The 25,726-nt window shown below is 35.8% G+C and overlaps 1 protein-coding gene across 1 annotated transcript in view; it reads right to left on the reverse strand.

The window, feature by feature from the left end:
• The window catches only part of LOC149565820 (P-loop containing nucleoside triphosphate hydrolases superfamily protein), a 289,819-nt gene that overhangs the window by 41,643 nt on the left and 222,450 nt on the right, over positions 1–25,726 (reverse strand). Inside the window, exons 8-9 of the mRNA XM_089819308.1 lie at positions 23,629–23,735; positions 19,479–19,534 (exon numbers count right to left, since the gene is read on the reverse strand). Of these exons, the coding sequence (XP_089675434.1) occupies positions 19,479–19,534; positions 23,629–23,735 (163 nt within the window). The remainder of the gene's footprint in view (positions 1–19,478; positions 19,535–23,628; positions 23,736–25,726) is intronic.

The following is a 25,726-nucleotide window of genomic DNA, read 5'->3' on the forward strand; positions in this document are numbered from 1 at the left end:
TAAGCCCAACTATAGGACCCTGCTAAAATAGGGACATTAAAGAGTCCACAAGGGACATTTTGGATGTGATGTCGAGAAAGTGATGTCTGAAGCACTGTCTCTCTAGCATAGCCAAGCAGCTCAAAACCTTATTAACATGGAGCTACATTGCAGGTCTTAGCTAAAATGGGGTCCAAAGAGCTTAACCCTTAAGTGTAAAAGGATGAAATCTCAATCTCCATGCCTTGAAAGTAGAAGTGGAGATGGGAGGTCTTTAAGCAAATGAAGATCATCACCTGACTCTTGCTTAGGTTCACAACTAATTGCCGTGAATCACAAAAGGAAACTAGACCATCAAGAAGTCGTTGAAGGCCCTCTGGAATGGAGACCAAAAGAACCACATCACCAGTGAACAATAAAATGGAGAACAGTATCCGGTGCAAGTAATAGTCATCGACAGGGAACAAGAAATCCCGAATAGATTGAGAGAACTACCCCTTTGTATAGTTTTAGTTAAAATCCTATTGTAGCCACCTACGGTAAGAAGGAAGCCTCCCCATTGCTAAGATGGGAGAATTATTTAACTATATTGTTGCCTAAAGTGACAATATTGTATGTTTTAGTCTTAGTGACATACAAAAATTTTAACTAACAGGAGAATTCTTACACCAACTTTTAAATAATAATAAAAACTCATCATCAAGCCCGTATTTGTAGGGCACTCGTGGCATTCTTTCATGTGTCTTTGTGCATGTTCCTTGGTTATGTTGATTTCCTTTTGCTTTCTTCTTTTTTTGTGTTGCTTGAGTGTGCCTTGTATTTCATGACCTAGTGTTGTCTAATGTTTGATTTGTTAGTGTATAGATTAGTTAAGATGTTATTAATAACTCTTATATTATATTTGTATTATTACATGAGATATTATATATATATATATATATATATATATATATATATAGATATTCTAATATACAATGTGAATAAAATAATAAATCATTTACATCAATATTAACACTTCCTTCATTGACTTTAATATTGTTGATTGTTATCGGGCATCTTTAATATGGACGTCGAGTGATATGAGTTATCGGGCAGGATTTGTGTAGACTGTCGATTATACTAGTCACGCTAATAGACGTGACTCAATTATGAGTCACAGCTATTGGCCGTGACTCCTTAACCCAACGCCCATATATATAATGCAGATCGACCTCTGTTTTGTATACAATAAACACAAAATTAATACAGTCTTCAAGTAATTTCACAGCAGGAGATACTTATTATCAATGTGCAGAACGTATTATATTGCAAAGAGTTTTATACCAGTTTCAGTCCAATAATATCTTGAGCAGTTATCCTTTATAATAAAAGTCTGATACTTTAAAGTCTGATAAATATTGAATATAAAAATTATATTTAATATATACATTGATCAAATATATATTTTGAGATCATTTATATATTGACATATATATAATTCAAGAACTTAGAAATTCAACTGTAAATTTTAAATAAATCTGATCATTAATTTTCAACATGATTAACAAGGTTTTCATCTGTGTTTTCTTTATTTGGTGGTGTTGGGTGGATATTTTGCAACCAATGGTTTTGTGAAAATCTAGTCACAAAATAGCATGACCAGCCACAATGTATGAGACAAAGTCTCTCCTACCTTAAAGGGAAGGCTCCCCCTTCTCACCGTTCCTTGTATCAACTCAAGGTAAGCAAGAAGTTAAGAGATCTCAAAAGAGTATCACCAATATTCTTTCCTCTTAACTTTCAGGAAAGAATCCACTTACCCGCAAAGTGAGTAATGGGAAAAATGAAATCTCTAACTACACTTCTATCTAAAGCTAAAAATAGTGATACCAATAAACCAACACTAACTCAAAGGCTAATTAAAAGCATACCAGTTTGGCTCTAAGTGTAGTCTCAATTTATTCTATAAGAATGATCTTTACTATTGGAGCTCAAAGACTTCCACAAGTAAGGATTCTAACTATTTTTGTGAATTAAGAAGGTAATAAAAGCTATAGTTGGTAATTCATGGTTATATGTTCGACATCTTGGACGTTATTGTGAAATAATGAGTTATATACATGTAGAGAATCTTTTGGTCTTATTATAGAATTGTATTTCATTTTTGCTTACATCTGAGTTCGAATGTTGTATCTGAGAAAAGTTGATTAAATTTCTATTGGAATTTCTACTAGTTTCCAAATGTGTTGGAAATGATCTACAAAGTTTTATTTCTGATTATATTGCTAAAAGAGAAATCAATAAATATCCGGTTTAGGATATTACAGTTGTATTAAAGTTGGTTTTCCTACTAGCCTGTGTGGGTCCCTAGTAATAGTTTTAATAGAGATTACAGCTTTAGAAGTCATTTCTATCCGGTTCAAAAGGAGAATATAGTTTATATCAGTTGATAGTTGTGAGGAGTCATTCTTGTTGTGGCTTTTGGGATAGCATAACAGTTGTAATAATGGAAGGCATGAGATTTTAACAAGGTCGATTCTTGCTGCCGGGAAGGAAAGATTACCATTGTACATGGAATTTTAGATTTGAGATAAAAGCTAGAAGACACAGTAATCTCCACATCATATTGACTAGTTCAAATTTTGTTCAGGGCATCCCATTAACCAGCATGGTTGCCAACTTGAACTGTCAACCACATTTGGTTGCCATTCTAAACCACTAAGGACCAACCGACATAGTTGTAACTAAACACACCATTGGTAAGGGTGTTAGATGTCATGTGTAGGCATTAAGTATACCATACCAAAACAAGAGAGACAAAAGAAAAACATCAATCATTTCTATAGGCATCGCATTTTTTGAAGATGTCACTGATAACAAGGGAGATAAACTTCTCCTTATGACATCTGTTGGTGTAGTGGATACTAGTCCAGATACAACTTGAGACAGTCACCAGTCTTGACAAGTCAAAAAGATACGAATGGGACATGTTGACTAGTGACCTAGAGTTGATTAGGCGCACAATGATATAGTTTATAGAACATACACTATCTTGCTAACTTCAAACAAGGAATCTCCCAAAAAGTTTGGCATTAGCCGAATCAAGCTAAACTCAACTATTTCGGAAATCGCAAGTGCAAGCACCCATAGATGGCAGGTTCTATATAGAGGGTGAGCTTTGGGAATAGGAATTATCAGCTAGATGGTAAGGGGAACATTGACTACAATCAGAAGAGGATTTAACGTCACTGCTAGATATTTTCAGATTGCGGTAGTGTAGACGGTTCCATACTTGTGATCCTCAAGCATGACTGAACAATGTACATCTCCAGTCGGGTTACCCCCTTGAGACAGGCTGGTATTGATAGAAGTCATACGTCTGAAAGGGTGTGAGAGCACACGGATGCAAGTTCATATCAATTCAAGGAGTATTGAAGGAAGCATTAGTTTCAGCGGAAGGAGTTACGTTCCCTTTGAAAAAAAACGACAAGAATAATATAATGCCCGTCAATTGATGATTTTACTATAAGATGGACCTTCTTTCGAGAAAATAAAAAACTTTACAATGCGGAAAGTGTTGTTTCTTCTTACACCACATCAGGGTCCCACTGGCAGTGAAAAGAAGAGTCAAGTTGCCAAGAAATTTATACCAAAGGAGAATTCATAGGAAAATGTAAGCTATTTTGGGAGAATTGGAAATTTCGCAACACACATACTACAATATTATGTTCAATGGCCAATGTTCGACTATAAATTTGCATTAGAACCCTAAAGGAAAGTTGGTTTGGTAATGTGGAAGGAATTTTTCAATTTCTGAAAGTAATGGCTTATCATTGGTGACAATTAATAAATAATTTCTTGAAGGTAACGACACCCACACAAAGACCTTATAAAGCATACGTGAGGAAGCACATAGAAATGAAAACATTAGTATTATAACAAATACATTTGTGGACAAGTGCATGTGCTGGCACGTTATTGTTTGCCATTTGTGGTTACCTCCTTTCCGAAGTCAATGAACAACTAATTTCAACGTACTTCCTAATAAATGAAGCTTCTAATGTCCCTAGTGATAAAGTAGAAACATCGACTGTGCATAGGGAAAAGAGAAAATGCTTAACGTACAAATAGTTACAACATCTAGATGATTTTGAACTTACGAATGTTGTAGTCTTTGGTCATGAAAAATTTCAACCAATACAACACCAAGCATGTGAGGTAGCTATGGCTGGAAATGATTGCTTATTCTTATGCCTACGAGTGGTGGGAAAAGCTTATGCTATCAGCTACCTGCAGTGCTCTCTCCAGGTGTGACAATTGTAATATCACCTCTACTGTCTCTCATCCAGGACCAAATTATTACTTTGGTTGCTAAGCTTGGCATACTAGCAACATTTTTGAACTCTCAACAAACCAGTCCCCAAACTGTGGCAATTATGAAAGAACTAAGGTCATCTTAATCTCTATGCTTGGTCTGATAGGAAAGTTAAGTCATCATGCAAATTTTTGTATGTGACTCCTGTAAAGGTTGCCAGAAGTGCGTCTTTTCAAGATATTTTAACATCCTTGCAGCAAACGGGACAAACTATTGTGCCTTTGTATGAGCATATTAAGAGAAATATCCTACAAACAGGATGTCACATCTACATACAGGAAGTAGGCATATCACAAGGAAATGTGGAACATAGATTACCAACTATCTTAAAATTGGGGAAGTTTATGAAATCGGGAGACTGTGAAGAGGAGTTTGGTTGCAGTCGGGCTGAGGAGACTCCATAGTCACAAACAACATAGTGACTAAGTGTCCGGAAGTGGATGCCGAGCAGGCACTTACAGCACAATCAAAAATTCACATCAGTACCTCCCACTAATAACAGGAATTCGATTGAGTAGCAGTGATATTGTTTTGGATTTAAATTCAGCACCAGCAATGTTAAAGTCTGACTGATGTGAAAACCAGAGATTTGGGGAGGGTTCTCATGTAGGAAATAAAAGATCTCAGAAGCAACGAATAATTATAGTGATTTCATTTGGTGTGGCAGGGTTAGGATTAAATCATGACTAATTATGAAGTTACAAGAACAGTTAGCCCAGAAGTCTGAGGCCAACATGAGAGCAGAAATCCTTGACATCTACGAAGAGTATAAAGAATTCCCTATCCAAATTCAAAATGATTTATCATTCAGCGACTACATGGAATTTTATCTAGGGCAGCAAAATATGACGGATATGGCAAAAAGAAGGTATCTCGAGTTGGTCCAGGATCTCTTTGCAAACAAACAGAACATAGGGGTGTACAAAGAAAGTCCGATACACCAGAATATCATTTCAATGGTCTTGAAATAGAAGAGCAGACAACTACCAGAGATTTGCAGCCTTCTCACGATCACGTAGAAGATGTTACTCGAGATAAAAATTTCTTCATTGGTGACTTAGAGGTGAGCTTGGTCAAGCAGAATAATGAAGTAGATTGCACACAAGGTAATAAAAGTTTAGGACTTGGGTATCATAAACTATATAATCATGATACTCAAAACATGAATTTAGAGGAGCAACCTAAGATGACACAGCAAGACAATGAACAGTTTCAGCAGGGAGATAATGAAATACATGCCCTATAGAATCAACTGAAGATTAGTGAAAACATGGTTGTGGCATCCTTGGTGCAGTATGACAGTACCCACGAATTGGTTGAGGAGCTCTACAGGAAGGTCCGAAGGGAAGGGAGAGGTCACTGGCATGTGGCTGAATTACAGAAGGTCAAAACAGCCCTCGAGACTATGAAATCAGATTACTTATACCTGTTGTTCGATAGGGATTATATTCTTAAGGTTGTTGAGATTTATGCAGCACAATCAAATAGGGAACAGGATGAGATTAAGGATCTCAACAGGATGCTTAAGTATGTTCGGGAGACACTGAATGAAACTCAATTTTCTCTACAGGGAGTAGAAAATCAAATCAATCTCATGGAACACTCTCGAGAGCATGAGAACATAATGAGGCAGGAGTTCTTCCAGGAAGTAATTGATGAGCTTGAAAGCATTCAGCACATGTATGACTTGGATAACTGCCCCAAATGGTTAAGTAGCAAAACTTCAGAACACTTTCAGCTTGTTGACAACCCTTTGTTTGAGTTGTTGCTGATTGGACGTCCAACAACCCTCTTTTTGTGTTAAATGAGGGATCATCTCTTGTTTGCCATGAAAAGGAAGAGTTTGATTTCAGACTTTGGGATCCTGGCTCATATCCTAGCAGTGAACCCGGATCTCAGCATGGGAATGGTGAATCAACTTCTGTTGCTTATCATTTGATCAGCCCCAACATATTTTCAGATTTCATCCCATTCAGGAGTTGGGTGAATTTTCTTCATCAGCCTCTGAACAATTCTTGGTGGAGTATTTATATAAGGTTTTTGGTTAGATTCTTAGCATCTTTCATACTCATAGCACCTATGCGTTTGAGAATTCTCCAAGCTTATGCCAACAATATGAACTTTGATGTCCATGGGATGGTGGTTTCAGCTTTTGAGCAGTTCATTTCTTACATCATCCACTTAGGTCAGGGCTTCAGATTCTATTGGATTATACATGGATCCTAGATATATTTCTATCTCATCATAGCAGCAAGGCAACATAACAGAGTTTGGGATCTAGGTGTTGACAAATTGTATCTTTAATTGGATGAGGTTTTTTTTTGTGGTCCTATCCAATTTGAGGTTGAGTATGGTGATGATGATTATTGATCAGTTTACAAGTGCTGAGTTTTTTCAAAGAGTTATATGGGATCCAGGGATCCGGTTGATAGATGGATTACAAAGAGTCATCTGGCTTTGTAGTGTGGTAGGAATTGTTCTCAGTTTGGACTATAGGGCTGCCTGCAGACTTGAATGGGATCCTAGTACTAATTGTCCCAGGAGAGATCAATTCAGATGTTTCACATGTGCTTACAAGTTCTTATTTTAGTATTCCGATCTGAGTGTTAATCTGTATTTAGGATTGGATTAGTAGTGTTGGTTATTGTATTGCTATTGTATAATACAATAATGTATTTTAGAGAGTTATATGAGTTGCTGGTTTTACCTTTTTAATTGGTAATCCATGGTTATATGTTTGACATCTTGGATGTTATTGTGAAATAATGGGTTATATAAATTGGAGAATCTTCTAGTCTTATTATAGCATTGTATTCCATTTTTTCTTACATCTAAGTTCGAATGTTGTATCTAAAAAAAGTTGATTAAATTTCTATTGGAATTTCTACTGGTTTTCGAATGTGCTGGAAATTATCTACAAATTTTTATTTCTGATTATATTGCTAAAAGAGAAATAAATAAATATCCGGTTCAGGATATTACAATTCCACTTAGATAGCCACCATGGAACATAGAGCAAGTTTTAATGCATACCAATTTAAAAAGAATCATAGAACTTATAAACACACTATACACTATAATACTCAAAGTATTTGGAGATGAAGGTTATTGTTTGAAAGGTATGCGTCTATGTTAATGGGAGCAATTGAAGAGTTTTCTTTAATCATATCCTTTCATTACATGAAATGAATATTCTATTTTGGTATAATTCTCAAGTAGTATATTCCTAATATAGTAAATCCCTCATCTTTTTTTTTCAATACCTACTTTAAGAGCTATTTGCCTTGATCTTTATCTCCAAGTATGTTATTGCATGAAAAGGGTGACTGATATCAAATTCAGAGTGAGTCTAAGACATCTTCAAAGACAATTTTGGATGAGGAGCTCAGATGAATGATATTCAGAGGGAGTTTGAAAGTCCATGTGTGTGACGAAGCTATTAATCACTTGTACATCATCAGTTTGAAGGAAGGTTTTTCTAATGCTTTTATAGCTAGAGATTGAGCAATTAAGTTTTAACTTTCTATTGCTATGTGAATTCTATGTTGATAAGGATTCCAAGTTTTGGTGTAGCTCTATGAGGTGAATTGTAAATTGAACTGAGATCAAGATGATAAATTCATTGGTGGCAGCCTCTTGAGTAGATAATTTTCACGAAGACTTTCCTTGCTGCATGTTTTCCATAATTGATGCAGAATTGGTTAATGATTTAAGAGTAAGAATTTTACATTGTGGGGGGTATAATAACTAGTTTTACGGGACTCGGACTCACCTCTAACTTGGAAAGGTCAAAATCAAACTCGGACTCAGACTCGGCGACCGGACTCGGCAAGGACTCGAAAAATTGAAAAACTCGTGAAATCCAAAGATTTTTAAGGATTTTAAGATTGTTTCTTGCATCTTTTAGTCAATTAACATCAAATACACAATAATTGATATAAATAGAACCTACTTAATACACATACACAATTTTGCATAGATCACATAAGTATAAAAGCGAATTTTTGAAGGAAAAAAACTGAATAACCACAATATAAAGTTATAAACTATAAAGTAATAAACACAGTGTCACTCCAATATCAAAGACTCAAATGTCTACAACATTCATGGATTACAAAATCCATGGTATCAAATTCAAAGGTTCAAAACATATATCAAAATAACAACTAGAGCCATCGTCTATGTCCTCCTACGAGTGCACCTAAAATAAGTCATGGAAGACTCTAGAGCCATCCTCTCTGCCTGTGTCTGAGGCTGACCCTGAACCTCCTCCTCATCCTCATCATCATCATCCTCCTCACGCACATAATCCTCGTCATCAGCCTAGGATCCATCACTCCTAGTCTCAGGGTCCACTCTGTCTCCTCGTGCTCTTGCCTCCTCAACTGCAATCGCTACTGCCTCAGCCTCTCGATCCACCTGATCTACCCACTCCACATCTTCATCATTGTAGACAGGATCATCCACCTCTGTGTTCCACTCTGCATGAGGATCAACATTCTCTAATACAATCGGAGTTGTATCGGTGCCAAGGATCTGTCTATGGCGAAGGCGAAGGTTGTAGTGAACAAAGACAAGACCATTTAATTTTTGCACTGCCAACCTATTGCGCTTCTTTGAGTGTATGTGCTCCAAAAGACTCCAATTACGTTAGCATCCTGATGCACTAGATGGCTGGCTCAAGATGCGAATCGCAATCCTCTGTAAATTTGTCACCTTTGTGCCAAACATCTCCCACCATGCATCTGAAACAAGAAATTTTTGAATCATATCAATAACTTTGAATTTATCAAATTAAGATGGTAATAGAATTACTATTAGAAATTAGGATGTAGAATCAAAGATTTTTAGTGTTTGTCAGGCATCAATACTGTCCTATTTCTTTTGCACAACTCTCGTGCAAATAAGTCCTCTTGAGCTTTCTTAAATAGCTCAATCTCACGGACTATATCTGTGCTAACTGCTAAATTAGGTGACATTCTCTCTATAACATCGTAGAGGCCGCTCCACACCTCATCATCAGCTTTGAAATGTGGGCTGAACTGGTATGCTAGATTAAGGAAGTAGGCCGCTGCATGTATAGGCCTGTGAAGAAGATTGTGTCATCGTCTATCAATGACATCCCATATAGGCCCATACCTATCTCGATTCCCTGCAAAAAAAGTGTGAATGGCCTCCTTCACCCTATCCATGCCCTCATAAATGTAGCCCATTGAGGGCTTCTCTCCATCAGTTGTTCGTAGGAGAACAATAAGCGGCTTTACAAACTGCAATCATTATGAAAGTTGGAAAAGAAATAATCAGCTTTAAGTTTTTTCTTTAAAAAATGAACAATAATTTATAACATAATTTCATAAACAAAATAAAGTTGAAATGAGGACAAAAAGGAAAATTACCGTCACAATATCAGCAATAGGTGTCCAAAAAGAGGGCTCGTCAAAAATATGATCACCTGCAGCAATCCCTGCAGTGGTCTTTGCATATGAGGATGCAATCCACTTCTCACTAACAAACATATGTCTCAAACCTCCCTTTGAATCAAGCAAGGATTTCAATGTGAGAAAGTTGGTTGCAAATCCAGTGACCCCTAGACGAGACAACTCACTTTGCTCATTGTGTTTCCTCATGAGGTTGAGGACCCATGTATGATTATATATGAATTTGCATACACTCCTTCCTCGCTCTATAACTGTTTTGATCCAAGGGAGTTTACCAAGATCCTCTAACATGAGGTCAATGCAATGAGCAGCACAAGGGGTCCAAAATAGGTGAGGGTGTCTCTCCATAAGAAGCTTTCCTGCAGCAACATAATTTGCTGCATTATCAGTAACTATTTGCACCACATTCTCCTCACTTACATCCTTTATCACTTCATCCATTATCCCACAAAGATATTCAGCATTTTTTGTTTTTCTCAAGGCATCAATGGATTTCAAAAAAACCGTGGCACCTAAAGAAAAAGAAACAAATTAGTATAATGATTACTGATGAATCATAATTTATAAATTCAAAATTTATAAACTTAATCACTTAAGTACAAGTTCTACTTCTAAATTTTTAATGTCTAAGACTCTAAGTACAATTACAGTTTACCTGATGAAGAAACAAGAAAGTTGAGGAGTGTTCTACTCCTTCTATCAGTCCAACCCTCAGTCATGACAGTGCAACCTTTTTTCTTCCACACCTCACGCTACTCCGTGATTTCAACTTGTACATCAGCCACCCTTTGGTTCAAAATAGGACCTCCTAGCTTTTCAGCACTAGGGGCTTTGAACCCCAGACCACAAACAGCAACAGCATCGATTCCAATTTGCCAATAAGGGGACCTAAAACAAATAGAATAAAATTTAAAGTTAAACAAATTAGTATATTATAAATAAATTTGAAAACAAAATACAAATTAAAATAAACAAAATAAACATATTATTGAAAGCTGAAAGCTGAAAGCTGAAACTTGTAACTTTGAAAGCAAGAGAAGACTTAAATTTAAATTTACATAAATAATTACCTTGCTGCATTGAATGAAATGTTGTTGTAGATGAAGAAGTCCCCAAGTGCCAATTTTGCATAATCATGTTTATCCTTGTTCCAACCCATGCCCTCAAGCGATGGCTGTGAACCTGGAGCCGTGCGTGGAGCAAACATAGAATCAAGTGTCGATTTTTGCTTACGAATGCGAGGCCCAATCCTCACACTCGTAGAAGCAGTGGTATCCATAGGTGGAGCAGTGGATAATGGAGAGCGAAAACTAGAAGACCCCTGTTGGGCTCCGGCTAGTTGCGCCATTTCTTCATGTTGCTTCTTTTTCAATTCTTTTTGCTCCATTTTTTCCTCTAGAAGAGTTTGGATGTCTTGCATAACATCTTGGGGTACATCTTTACATTTTTAGCATCACGTCTAGGTATATGTGCTAGGTGATACTTCAATCTATTTATTGCTCCCCCATTATATACCACACCACAATGCCAACATGTAACAACTCCCTTTTTGTGCCCCGGAATGGCATGTTTCCAAGCCCTATCCCTTGCTATTGCAATTGGGTCTGCATTAGGGTTAAATGGAGGCCTATTTCCACTTCCCTCACCTTGTTGTTGAGACATTATATCAAATTTCAATAAGTTACTGTTTGCTGTCAGCCTACTGCAATATAAATGTAAACAAAATGAGAAGTAAAAAAATAGTAGACTAGTAGTAGAGAGTAGAGACCAAACAAATTTAAACAAAATGAGAAGTGAAAATACTTAAAAAATATGAATGTAAAAGTTTAAAACATAGTATAAAACAACACAAAGAAATGCAACAACTTGTAGCTTACCTCTTCAAATTTGCACAAACAATGGAAATGCAAGTTTGTAGAAACCTCCTCCAAATGCTCCCTCAAGCTCCTCTCAATGCTTTAATGCAAGCTAGAAAGATGCACAAACCATTAGCAATCAATACGGGAGAGCAAACCGGTTTGTTGATTTCTCTCTCAAAACCCCAATATTCTTCTTTAACTCTTTCCTCTCTCTTGTGAGCACAAGCAAATGGTGGAATGACCTTTTTAGGTCAATAACATGTTATACAAACCAAAAAAATCCAATTAAACAAAGCATTTTATGTTTTTTTTGCCTTTTTACTTGTTACCTGCCGGTGAGAGTCCTGGCATCGGGACTCGCCGAGTCAGGCGAGTCCATGGACTCGGACAGGACTCGGCAGAGATCGAGTCAAGAGGAAGTCTACCTCAGAAAGGTGGACTCTGCCTCTGACTCGCCGAGTCCAAGGCTGACTCGACGAGTCCCGTTACACTGATAATAACCAATGGTCCATTCCCACTTAAACCATTAGTATTACAAAGTAACTGGTAAAAATACTTTCTTATTATTAGCAGAGACTGAAAGGTCAATATATACAAAAGAATAAAACGATCTTTCTGTAGGAAATGATCGCAAAGAATAGAAACATTCTATTCTAACAAAAAAAGCAGAAAAAGTGAAAGCTAACTAAAGCTAACTAGATATTTACAATACATTACCATTAACTAATAATAGACCATTATTTATTATCGTAATACCCTCCTTTAATGGTTAATCTATCTAGAACACCAAGCTGTCCTCTGAATTTGACAAACTTATTAGGACCAAGAGGCTTGGTGAGAATGTCTACAATCTCATCTATGGTAGGAACATACTACAAATATATAGTCCTGTCTTCAACTAGTCGTCGTATGTAATTATAGTAAACATCCACATGCTTGGTTCATTCAAGGAAGACTAGATTTCATGTTAACTTGATAAAGCCTTCATTATCAACAAATAGAGTAGTCGGTCCTGCTGGTGACATCTGCATATCCCAAGCATCTGACGAAGACAAACAACTTCACATCCTGCCTTAACAATCCCTCTGTATTCGGCCTCTATAGAGGAGAGAGAAATTACCTACTACTTCTTACTGGTCCATGTAACTGTACCAGATCCAAAATTGAACACATATCCAGAAGTGGACTTTTAATCATCAACAGAGCCTGCCCAATATGAGAATATGAACCCATTGAGTTTAGGATTAGAATTTCGAGAGTACTGAAGTCCATAACCTGAACTGCTCTTCACATAACAAAACACACACTTTGCTGCCATCCAATAATCAATCTTAGGAGCTTTCATAAAGCGTGAAATATAGCTGACTGCAAAGCTGATGTTAGGCCTAGGAGCAGAGAGGTAGATGAGGCTGCCTATTAGTTGCCTGTATGTAGTCTCATCAAAGGAAGGAAAATCAGAATATGTTTGAGGTTCAAACACACTATAAATGTTGGCCATGAGAGCAAAGTTAACAGACTATAGTTTTGCTCTTTTTCGAGCAGTTCTCCCATCAATGAGCTCATCATCATGAAGATCAACAACTATCTTATCCCACCACTTAGGTCGTATAGGAGAATATCCAACATTAGTATCAAAAGGTGTGTGATCATCAGGTTCCTCATTAGAAGAGTCTAGATCAAACTTAGGTGAAGCATCTACAAAGTGAGGTGATCCTACAGGAGAAGCTAGAGGTGTCTATATAGGTATCACTGTATAACTGGAGTTGCAAGGTAGCCCTCTCATCAGGTGGACCTAATGGAAGCCAAACTCCCAAATCATGAATCGTCATAGACTGGTTTGCTGGATCAGGAACAAGAGAAATAGGCATGAATGGTCCTCGTTGCTCATCAAAGACTACATCATGACTGTAGATGAGACGAGATATCTCAACATCGATCAGGCAGTAGGCTTGCTGAAGACTACTGTATCAAGCAAGCATGAGTTTCTGACTCATTGCATCCAACTTGGTGCGTGACACATCAGGGATCTAAAGAAAAGCAAGGGAACCAAAAACCTTTAGGTGACTAATTCTGGGCTTCCAACCAAACCAATCCTCTTCCAGAGTTTTACTTTTAACTCCCACTATGGGTGACCAGTTCAATAGATAAACTGCAGTGTTAACTGCTTCTACCCAAAACTTCTTTGGAACATGTCTGTGTTTGAGCATGGATCGAGTCATCTCGGTGATTGTCTGGTTCGGACACTCAACTACACTATTCTATTGTGGCGTGTGGGGTGTGGTTAACTGGCGTTTGATGCCATGTGTATCCAAGAAGCTAGAGAAAACATTAGAACAAAATTCCCCCTAATTGTCTAATATAAAAGTAATAATAGATTTCCTAGACTAAAGGTTTAAACTTCCGAAATACAAGAAACACATCTAATATCTTTTTAAGGAAATACGCCCACATTTTTCTACTGAAATCATCAACAAACAATAGGAAATACCCGGACCCAAGGATAGGAGTGGTCATAGGGCCGCAAATATTGGCATGAACAAGCTGAAGTACCTAAGAAGCTTGCCATGAATAGCCATTGGTGAAAGGTGTGCAATGTTGCTTCCCAGCTTGAAGTGTATCACAAAATCCAAGCTGTTGAGTCTGAATCTGTAGTAATTCAAGAACAAGCTCATCCCAAGAAAGTTGTGAGAGATAATGGATATTTAAGTGCCCATATTGCTGATGCCAAAGTGTGCTGACAGAAGACCACTGAGCAACCATAGCTAAGTCCCGAGAATCACTAGACTTAGTAAGTTTGAAAAGACCATGATCCTCAAGACCCATTGCAATGGTAGACTAAGTCACCCAATTAGTGATGGTGCACTAATGTGAACTGAAGGTGACGTTCAAGGTGGAAAATGTTGTAGCAACTAACTGATTGAGAGTAGATTTAGTTCCATCCCTCGAACATAGTACACATCGAGGAATATGAGATTTCTCCCTGCAAACTAAATCTATATGTTGCCATTGCTGACAACCGTATACTCTTCTCCGCCACCAAAAATAACAGTGTCTTAATAAGGTTGGTAATCAGTAAACTAGTCTCTGCAGTGAGTTAAATGACGAGAGGCACCTGAATTAATGCATCAAGCAAACGACTTTTCATGATCTACAGGTCTTTTAGCCATGAAGGCGTAAGAGGTAGACTTTGTCTACTCAATGTGCTCTGCATTGTTCGGTTTGGGCTACGAACTTGATTTCTTAGATTGTGCAGCTATGCGTTTCCGACATTCAACCTTCATGTGTCCAAACTTGTGCTAGTAGTTGCATTGAATGTTCTTCTCTCGGAAGCCATTTGATGCTAGAGCAGAAGACTTCTACTGAGATGGTTGTTGAAACTTGGCTTTATCCTTCTGAAAGGATTTTGCAGCAAAGGCTTGCTCTGTGGAGGTGCAGCTGGAGCTACTACCGAATTGTTGTTTCCACCGATCTTGTTGAAGCAGAAGTGTGCAGAGATCAATGAATTTCAAATCAACACCAGAAGATGTGATGTTGAGTCTTGATAAAATGCTCATAGGACTTAAGTATACTCCGAAGAGTGATAACCACAATATCATCTTCCTCCATCTTGCGACCGATGGCAAGTAACCGATCGTGGATTTTCTGAATCCGATTTAGGTGTGCCTAGAGTGAGCTGCGTTCATCCATGACAATAGAAAACAAAGTGTTCTTCAGAAAGAAAGCTTTGCTTTTGTCAGAAGTTTTATGAAGACCTTTGAGATGTATCTAGATCTCGACAATTGTCTTGTCAGATCGAATCTGAGAAAGCTAGTCATCAACCACGGATAATTTGAGAAGCATTACTGCCTACTGATTATTCAAATCTCATATATCCTGATCAGGACCCGAAGCAATCGGTCGCTTCGTAACACCCAGTACAAGTTGATCCGCGTTCCAATATTCAAAAATTTCGATGATCCACTACTTCCAAGTGCCATAGTTTCAACCATTGAATTTGGAGTTGTGCTCGAGTAGAATGTTTGTTAGAGATGCCACGGCATGTTTTTTCAATGAAAAGATGTGAAAATCTGTGAAAAATGGAAGACCTAGAAAATTTAGAGTGAGACCCAAAAGAAAGCTCAAATAATTCAAAAGGAATATGGTGCCATTTTCTAGATCTATTGGCTCGAAAATTGAGGCACCCAGAAAAATGAACGAAAACCCAGTTGAGCTCTTGAAAAACCCACCACAAATTTGTAATAAAAAAGATTTCGAGTCCAAAAATTAGGGTTTTATAGGAAACCTTGGTTGGCAGCAATGCAAGAAAAAATTCAGAAAAAATGGCAAATTTGTGGAAAAAAATGTCATTTTTCATCACAAATCGCAGCTACAGGAAGATGTGGCATGGAAGATGATTGTTTGGCTCCAAACAAGGGTCGAATGTACCATCACAGGTGCTTTAAAAAGAGGCAGAGTCGTTTGATAAAAAATGCAATTTATGCACAAAAAAACGAGTTTTTAAGGCGCGATTTTGTTGGAAATGACCATCAATGGAAAAATGGAAGAAAGAAACCCACGTTTGCAAACCAAAGATGACCAAAATGGAAGAGATTTTTGAGCCGTGATTTTGAGTTATGCCTAAAAACGCGAATTTTTCAGATCTTCAAAAAATAGAACCCTAAAACGACAATCGGAAAAGAATTTCCCAAGCCAGGAATCTCTTGGGAGGTTGTAGAAAAAAGAAAAACTCGAAAATAATTTTGAAAATTTAGAGCATAGATAATTTCGAAAAAAATTATAAAATTTTCGAAAAAAGTTGAAGTATTGCTATAATACCATATTACGAAGTAATTGGTAAAAATACTTTCTTATTATTAACAGAGACCAAAAGGTCAATATATACAAAAGAATAAAATAATGTTTCCTTAGGAAACAATCGTAAAGAATAGAAACATTCTATTCTAACGGATAGCTGAAAAAGCGAAAGCTAACTAAAGCTAACTAGATAATTACAATAGATTACCATTAACTAATAATAGATGATTCTCTATTATCGTAATATTTAGATGAGAGATGTAAGGGAAGGGACATCATCAAAGTTTCAAATCTGAATTATCTTTTGATTTGATGCATATGGGTCTTCATTGGAGCAACTTGTATTAAGGATGTTGATGTGCACAAGAATATTCTTTTAGGAAAATAATAATGATGCATTAGGAATGTTGTTGAGTGATAACATATGAGACTGAAATAAAGACAAGGGGCTCTTTCATCAAGAGTGAGCAGATTGCGATGGAATTTTTTTCTATAATCAATATTGATTGTTTAGATGATCTTATAACATTAGTTCAAGAGCGAGTAACTAGCAACCTTGGATCTTGGTCATTTTGTTTCATCAGAGAATCTTGGACATTTTGTTTTAGAGGGAGTGCAACAAGCAACCTTGGACGTAAAAGTCAACAGATTGAGATTTTCTAAATGAGGAAGAAGTTTGAGGTGAAATTCCTTGTAATGCATTCTTCTCTATGAGAGAGAAGCTTGAGGTAAAAGCCTTTGTTCCACCCTCTACAAGCAGCTATGATGGATCCACCCACTGACATGATTCATGGTGGATATCATGTGAGTTACTAGTTTGCATATATGGATTATGTCATGAAAGTTGATGATCTTTTATTGATCTATGTGTGAGATCACTATTGTAAGGTGACGATCCTACCAATAGTTTAACATATTATCATGATAAAAAATGTATCATGACAGACTACATTAAGTTGTTGTCCTCGACTATGCCGGAAGTCATGATACTTGTCATGATAGTGATTATGATAGGCTGATTACTTGTTATCTGATAGAGTACAATAAGTTGTCCTCGAATGCCGGAAATTAGATAACTCATATCCTACTAGGACATAATGTATTCTCTTGGTAGGCATCACAGATTTGATGCCAATGCACATACCACAAGAATATGAGATTAATAAATATCATATGGTTGATATTCCATGTTGAATCATACTTCAGATGATATTGAAAGATAACATGTATCTTGATAAACATATGTGATATCCTTAAATATGCCATTCAAGAATATCACATTGAGATGATATCTATATATGCTTGAAAGCCTAATGTGTCCTACATCAATCCTCCCTAGCTAAGAGGGAGTGTTAAGGTCATAGCTTTGTTTGGATTGAACTGACAGGAAACTGGCAATGACAATGTACATCAGTTAAATCAAGGAAATTGGGTACACAACGAGCAATCTTGGCAAGCCACCATTAATGCTGAAGATGCTGCCAATTCCTTCGTGCTCTTGACAACCACATCCCAAACTGCAACACCAGAAAAATTAACCAGTGAAAATGATTTTACGTTTTCCTTATTCGATTTTTGTTTTCATGTGCATACTTCCAACCGGAATGTATAGTCCAGCAGGGACATAATGTAATAGCATAACATTAAACACTTTGATAGTAATGGTTCATATTTGAATTGGTGATTCTTTCACCCCGGTCATAATGTTCTCATGTACCTAGCTTTTCACACTATATATATATATATAATTTTTAAAAAGGCTCAAGGTCAACAAACCATAGGCATGCAAAGATACATTGCAGCTCAAGAAAAAAACTTGATTTTGTGGGTAAAGAACCCTAGCTGCATGAAAAATACAAGAGACACTGACAAAATCACATAGGTCTACAAATCACAGCCTCAAAAGAAAAATAGAGTGCTATTCTCCAACAAATGATGCCCAAAAATTGAGCTATAGAAGCTTACATCATACAATCGTCTTGGACAAGTTGTAGACAAAAACATGCAGCTTGTAAACAAAGTCACCCGTAAAGAAAAATAATATTTATTGGCTCACACAAAAAAGACTTGGCATGATACAGGTAGAAGTTCCTTGCACAGGGTGAAGAAAGCACGAATAGATCAAAAAACTGGCCCAAAAATCCTTGGTTGGCAACCTTGACATTACATTTTTCTGCAAAAATCATGTGATTTGTCAAGATTTTGTGCAAGTAGAAATGCAGGTAGAAGAAAAGCCATTTGCAATCGCTCACTGCAAAAAACCTCAAATTTCAAAAATGATTTTTATTGCAAAAGAGCCAATTAGAAACAGCTATAGTTTTTGAAGAAATTTATGGGTACAGATTTTATTTTAAAAAACTTAGCTCTAATACCAGAAGTGCTAACCGAAAGAATTGAATGGGGTGAGAAAGAATCCTTATAAAGAGATTGCAAAACAATGTTGCTAAAACAAAAACAATCATGAACTTAAAATAAAAGAAAGTTACTAAAACTAACCAACCTTATTTAAATGATTAATGTCACCATTAAATATAACATTAACACTTTAATATAAACAATTTCTGTACATCTTGATGCTTCTTGTCCTTTATAAATCTAAAAGCTTTACCAAGAGAATAACACAGGCTGTTGGGAGTTGTCTCTAAATTCCTGTAGAACTTTAGTGATTACTCTCTTGTTTGTAGATCTTGATGGTTGGTTAACTAATTCTGTAGTAACTGAGTATTACATTTTAATCTTAGCTTTATCCTCACCATTTGAAAATCTGTATAACAACACTGGAAGGTGCTTTGGTAACATCTTTGCATCAATATGTTGTCTTTATTCTTTTCCAAAATAAAAGAGTAATATGAAATATCACTCCAAGCTATACGGCCCAATCCTAACACACAATCAGTCTTGATCAATTACTTTTTTGTTAATATAATTACTAAATATCATGCAATCTCAAGAAACAGATATTGGATATAAATCCATGATTTGACTGCAATGTTCCTACTGCGATTTCCTCTAGTTTTTTAAGATAAGTTTCCAAAGGAAGGTAAAGAAAAATACCTTTAGAACAATTCGATCGTATGTGCGGGATCTTAATGCACCATAGAAGTCAAGTGCTGCAAGAAAATGACCTAGTCAACATGTGTATTCCATATGCACAAACCAACAAAATCTATATAAAGCTGCTGAAAGAACCAAATTGAACAAACTTTGTTGAGGATATTGGCCAAATTAAAACCCAGTCTGTTATATTATATATGAGGAAATGAAAACTATATGGAATGAATTGTGTTCTATGTCAAGTGATTCACAGCTTGCACAAGCATTTTAAGTTTTCTCTTTAATGTCGTTTTGTTCCATGTGCATAAATCTCTTCAAGAGTAGTCACCACACTAATGGCAATTTTATTCGTGTATGATAATAATTACCAGGGGACCCATTGAACACACTAGCACTTATAACTCTGAGCATTTTTTGTAGGGAGGGACAACAAGAGAGAAAATTGAAGAATGCAAGTTAGGAATAATGAATTTGATCAATTAGGTTGAGCTTTTATTTAATAACCCCATTTTATTTGTAGCTGCCAGCATGTTTAGAAGGGTAATTTGATGCTACCAATGAGCTCGGATGAGTTAGAGGAATCATATGATACTTTAAGATGTTATTTTCAGCTTCTGATTTGGGCTCCAAGACTCGTGGAGTGAGCATCTTTTTTTAGTGACTCAGTTGGGTCCATTAATAATTATTCATCATTAGGATCAATCCTACACGGTCAAATTTCAGTTCTGATGAATTTCAATCATTTTTTTCTGATTGAGTGTATTTTTGCATTTTATTTAACATTTTTCACTAAAGTTACTTTTTTAAACTATGTTTATTGGAAACCTCAATGTCATAGCTTGTTGGCAAGAAAATGGAAAAATTTCAATGAAGAGGTGCTTAAAAGTGACTAGGTGCTGAAATGTTTTTAATGGTAAATTAAATTGCTTTTTGGAGTTTAAAGGCTTAATATGTGAATAAAGTGTTTTTAGAAGGGAGTTTCTAGAAGTTCCATAAAAAGCTTATTAAAAGGTGGATGGAGAGGCTCATTTGGTATGTTGAGTTTCATATTTTTGACATGGTTTTGGCGTTGTATGTGAGGATGAAATCCCTCACAGGCAACATTCGTTGTGGTGTTCAAAAAACCAATTCTGGAGAATCTCTTGGTGATATCACCTAATGATCATAGATGGGTTTTATTGGTGTTTTGTTAACCTCATCTTTAGTTCTTAGAACTTCATATCTTCGTAGGGCTGATAAGAGGATTTTAAGTCTTTACTGCAAATCTTTGGGTCTGATTTCTGCTGGTCTTACCTTCTATGGTTGGCCGTACCATTGAAGGAGGCAAGTGCTTGTTGGAAGAGATTGGGACCAAAGTTTTGAGTTGGTTTGATAACTTGTTGGGTGACTTTTGGACTGTTCTCAACTATATTATTCACCATGCAGCCCTTTGAGAGTTACTTAAAGTCTCATATACATTTCTACAGAGCCAATTTGCATATTTTGTTAACAACTCAAGCCATTTCATTCCTACATTTTTTGGGTGTGTTGTAAAGACACCTGTAGTGATATTTTGTGAACTGGGTTTCTCTTACATTGGAGAAATATTGTATATTCAAGTAAAAATTTAAATCAAAAGTTTCAACTTACTTTTGAATTTTGTCAATTTTATGAGTTCTTGATTTGCTGCAAAATCTTTATTATCTGCACCTTATTTGTCAATCCAAAATGATTGCAAAACACTTCTCAAACAAAATGGAAAACAAGTTAAATAGAGCAACATATTACAATGTTATTAGAGCAGTGTATCCCACAATCCTGTAGGGTCCAATAAGAAGATGAAGAATCTTGGAAAGCAACAACTAAAGAACTGATAGAATTAAAGCAAAGTTATCAAAGACCAAATGCAAGTTTCAAAATTATAGAAATGTAATTCCCCCACTTAGCCAGTTTGGAGGTATGTTGTCGTTAGCCCATTCTTGTATGGTCCCGAGGGCTAACTAGGACTTCAAAAGGGATCCTAAGGTTATTTGGCCTAGTCAAATTTAATTACAGGCCAAACGGAGTTCGTTTGTTGGGTTTTCAGAAAGACTTACTATTTTTAGTAAGCCAATAGGGGGATGCAGTGCCTTCAATTTTCAGTGACAGGATGAGATGCGTTTTGTTGGGCTCTTTTTGATGAGCTATTATATGTGGGATTTCGAGTTTATTTGGTATATTATTTTAATGTTTGAAGTTACAACGGTAAAGTGACTATTTGAATTAAATATTATAATGTTTCATAAAGTCACTTTATAAAAAATCAAGAGTCCCCCTTTTGAGTACATACATGGACTTTGTAAAAAGAAAAAAAAAAGAAGTAATATTAAAACTTATGTATTATCCCACATTGGCAAGACGGAAGCGTGGAGCAAGTGAGGAAGGGATTAAAAGAAAGAGGATAGCTCTTATTTATTCATGCTTGGAAATATCAAAGAAATTGGAAAATTTTCTGGAAATTATATCTCAATAGTTTGAAAGACGAAATCCCTTCAAGCTGGAAATCTTGACGCCATTGAAAGATATGGTCTTGAGATTCAACATAGTAGCAGTTCGAAAAAGCGGAACCGAAAAAGCGGAACCAAAAAAGCAAGCTGAAAAAGCGGGTATGAAAAAGCAGTCCGAAAAAGCAGAACCGAAAAAGCAGGCCGAAAAAGCAGTTTGAAAAAGGCAAAGCAGAAAGGGCAGCATTGAAAGAAATTATTACAGCCATCTACAACCAGGTTCTTTTGTTAGTATTGTTTTTTAGGGTGTTATAAGCTTTCAGCTGTAAGTGTGCATTATACCAGCATTATCATTTTGTAATCTATGTAAATGCCAAAGTCTTGGCCATATTTCATGAGCATTGTAATTTTCATTGCAATTAAGAAGATAATAGTTGCTGGTGTCATTTAAGCAATTTGATATCATTATTTTTCAGCTAGTTAGTTTGCATACCAACTGTTTGTAAAAATGTCAGTTGGCTCTAAGTGTTCATTTCTTATGCTTAGATCATATATATGCACTGAATATTGTCAAAATTAGTAGCACACTCATGTTAGGTCATTGTGTAGTCCATTGTAGTCTTCTAGCACAAGATTCTCATTGATGCAAATTGAAGAAAAAGTCATTGAAGCCAGCTGAAATACTATATCAGTCATACGTACCTTGCATGTGAATTGTTTGATGAAATTCCTTGAGCTTTCATCAGCATTTTTGAGAGCAGGTTTGAGGAGGGTTATTACAAGAAATATTTGAGAAATTTTAAAAGTACTTGCGCGAGCATTCTAGGTGGTTAAGCTTCATGTTTAAAAATAAAGTACAAGTAAATGAAAAGGATTCTTCTAGTACAAGAAAAAATAAGAAACAAGAAGTTGGAAACAGGTATGTAGCAGATTATTCATATGAAGATATTGCCTTGGCACGCGAAGATTGTATGACAGTTTAAGGAAGGCTTTTGGGACATGACTGTGGTCACTATTGATCAGTGTGTGCATGAAGGGAAAGATAATACAATAGCCTTGATTACACATTTAGAGCTTTTACAAGGAAGATGACAATATTGCAAATGTCACGGAATAGTTGATATTATTGATTCACCTTCAGAGGATGGGCATAATGAGAAGATATGATGATGTCCTTTTGCAAGCTAATGATGATTCCATATCTTAGTTCAGTGATAATGATGCAAATGGTTTTTTGTTTGATTTTCAACCAAGCCCATGGAGAGGGTTGGCTATGACAATGTTACTAATAAGCAGTTAGAGAATGAAATATTTATAGAGGCTGCCAATCATCAGGAAAATGACAAGAACATTATTTTATGTACAAAGAAATCAAGTTTTCAGCACTTGGGATCCAAGTGTATTAGCACTTAGTGTTGAGGTTGTTTGTTACTGATGTCAAATCAGATTAAGTTAATGTTTAAATGCAGAAATCAGATTGTAAGAAAAAATACACATAGAACATATTTGACCAATTTGAGACGAATGAACAGAAATACCTGATCATTTTATACTGTGTTCAGTTGTATATCTGCAAATAGAATGACTGTTGAATAGAAGTTTAAAAATTACAATAACATAAATTCAATGTCCAGTAGTTAAAAAGGAATATTAAAATACACCATATAGATCATTGTGCACAAAGATACCTTGATTTGGAAAAGTATCAACTATTCTAGCAACTGCATCTTTCAATATGCCATCATTTTGGTACATTCGATGAACTATATTTATGAGATCTTCACGTGTTGGCTGCCTGTGTTTGTAAAGAATGTGAATAAGTTGATGCATATAGAAAATTAACAAAACTCATCTTTAATGAGTCACTTATACTACGACAAACAAAAATGATTTTCATTAATTGAATATGGAACAAAAAGATACAAATGGAAATCTTTTAAGGTTTAGATCCTCCCTTAGTAAGAGCTTTAAAAAATTGAATTCAAAAATCACATCTGAATGGAAACAAATTCCAAGACAAATAGTTTATCCCTGAATTACAAATTGTGATTCCTTTGAACCAGTCTTTTCACTTGGATGCAACAGGCACTTTGAATTCTATATATTTTGATGTTTGAATTGTGAACAACTACATTTTGTTTAACAGTGGTAGTTCGTGATTTTGTACTCAGAATGACTAATTTATTAACAATATCCAAGTTTACCTCACATCATGCATCAATTACAATCCTATTGATGCACACAAGTGATTGATGGTCATGCATAAATTACAGGTCATCTGGAGTTTACATTTCATTAGTCCCTTAGATTAAATATAGTGATCAACTCAATGAGTTATCTGAACTCAATAGATCAATCAAATGATAATCTGTATTTGTTTACTAAACCTTGTTATACAAAAAGATCTTAAAAATTTACAATGAAAATACCATTTATCTTGAAATTTATTGGTAAAATTCATCAATATCTAATTACAGATTCAAGTAATTTTTTTTTTACAAAATTATTTTAAAAATAATGTCTGTTGGCACTCAATTAATATTGTTTTAAACCTATCTGAATCTTCTGGATTTCAGGAATTTATTGTCAATGTCGTTAGTATGAAATTCATTATCTTGAATTGTAACCGTTTCTAACTACAACAAACATCAAATTACTTCACTTTTAGATGTTTGACATTTTGTCAAACACTTTGCATGAAACCTCTATCTTGCTGTCACTTTGTTTTAAGATTACTTTTGCTTACTTGTAATGGTTTCAAATTTAGTTTAGACACTTGCAAATGGTTATGAAATATCTAGGCAAAGAAATTGAAGTACAGATACAATTTTTTATGACCATTCAGATGTATATATATGATTTCAACAAGAAAAATATGCATCTACAGCCAGTAAACAATTTTACAAACACTGGCATGCATACTAATACCTTAAACACATAGCTACAATCTGATATTTCATCAAACAACTGTGGTACAACCTTATAACTCCTTATTTAATGCCAAACAATTTACAATGAACACTAGTAGAGCTGAAGTAAACAATGCCAAAATCAAACTAATGATATTGCGATTCATGGTATCATCTCTAGGGAAATTACAATTAAAAATTTAGGAGCCTGTAAGTGGCTGCTATAGCTAACAACTTGCAGCAAAATAGTAATACGAACGGCCTACAACAGTGAGTTCAAACTCAATGCAGATCGCAGCCAATGTATGCTAAAGGCTGCCCAAACAAGGTAGCGCCAATCTCCTCCATGTTAGGCTCTATGCAGACTATCAATGATCAAAACTCAGTTCAGGAAGATGCAGAGGATGATGGGATAAGCTTAAATGTGAAATACCAAAACCAATTTTTTGTGTATTTTCTATTTTTTAGTATTTTGCAGTTTTGGAGACCTTCGGAGCATTTATGGGCCTCGGCGATTCCAAGGTGTAGCACTATGCTTAAACCTTTCAGCACCAAATGTAGAACTTTTGAAGATATTTCTAGGAAATCCAACGGTTTCTGATTTCGAGCTACGAGTAGAAAGTTGACTTCTACAATTAGATGTAATTTTTAATATAGATTTTCATAGTTTTAGTAGTTTTTAGAGTTTATTTTGTAATTAAATAACTTGTGGACTTTTCGTTTTCATTTCCAAGGGCTCGTGGTGATCCTTGGGATCCATCAAACATTGTATAAACTTTATTTTCAATTTCAAAGAATCACTTTTGGCTTGCTGAAATCAATTGTTTATTTTCTACCATTTTCAACCAATCACAGCGCCGCAGGTTCTACACAAGTT

This window comes from Cupressus sempervirens, chromosome 3 (assembly GCF_028749045.1).
Source record: "Cupressus sempervirens isolate cs-2001-9-10 chromosome 3, ASM2874904v1, whole genome shotgun sequence".
Taxonomy (NCBI): domain Eukaryota; kingdom Viridiplantae; phylum Streptophyta; class Pinopsida; order Cupressales; family Cupressaceae; genus Cupressus; species Cupressus sempervirens.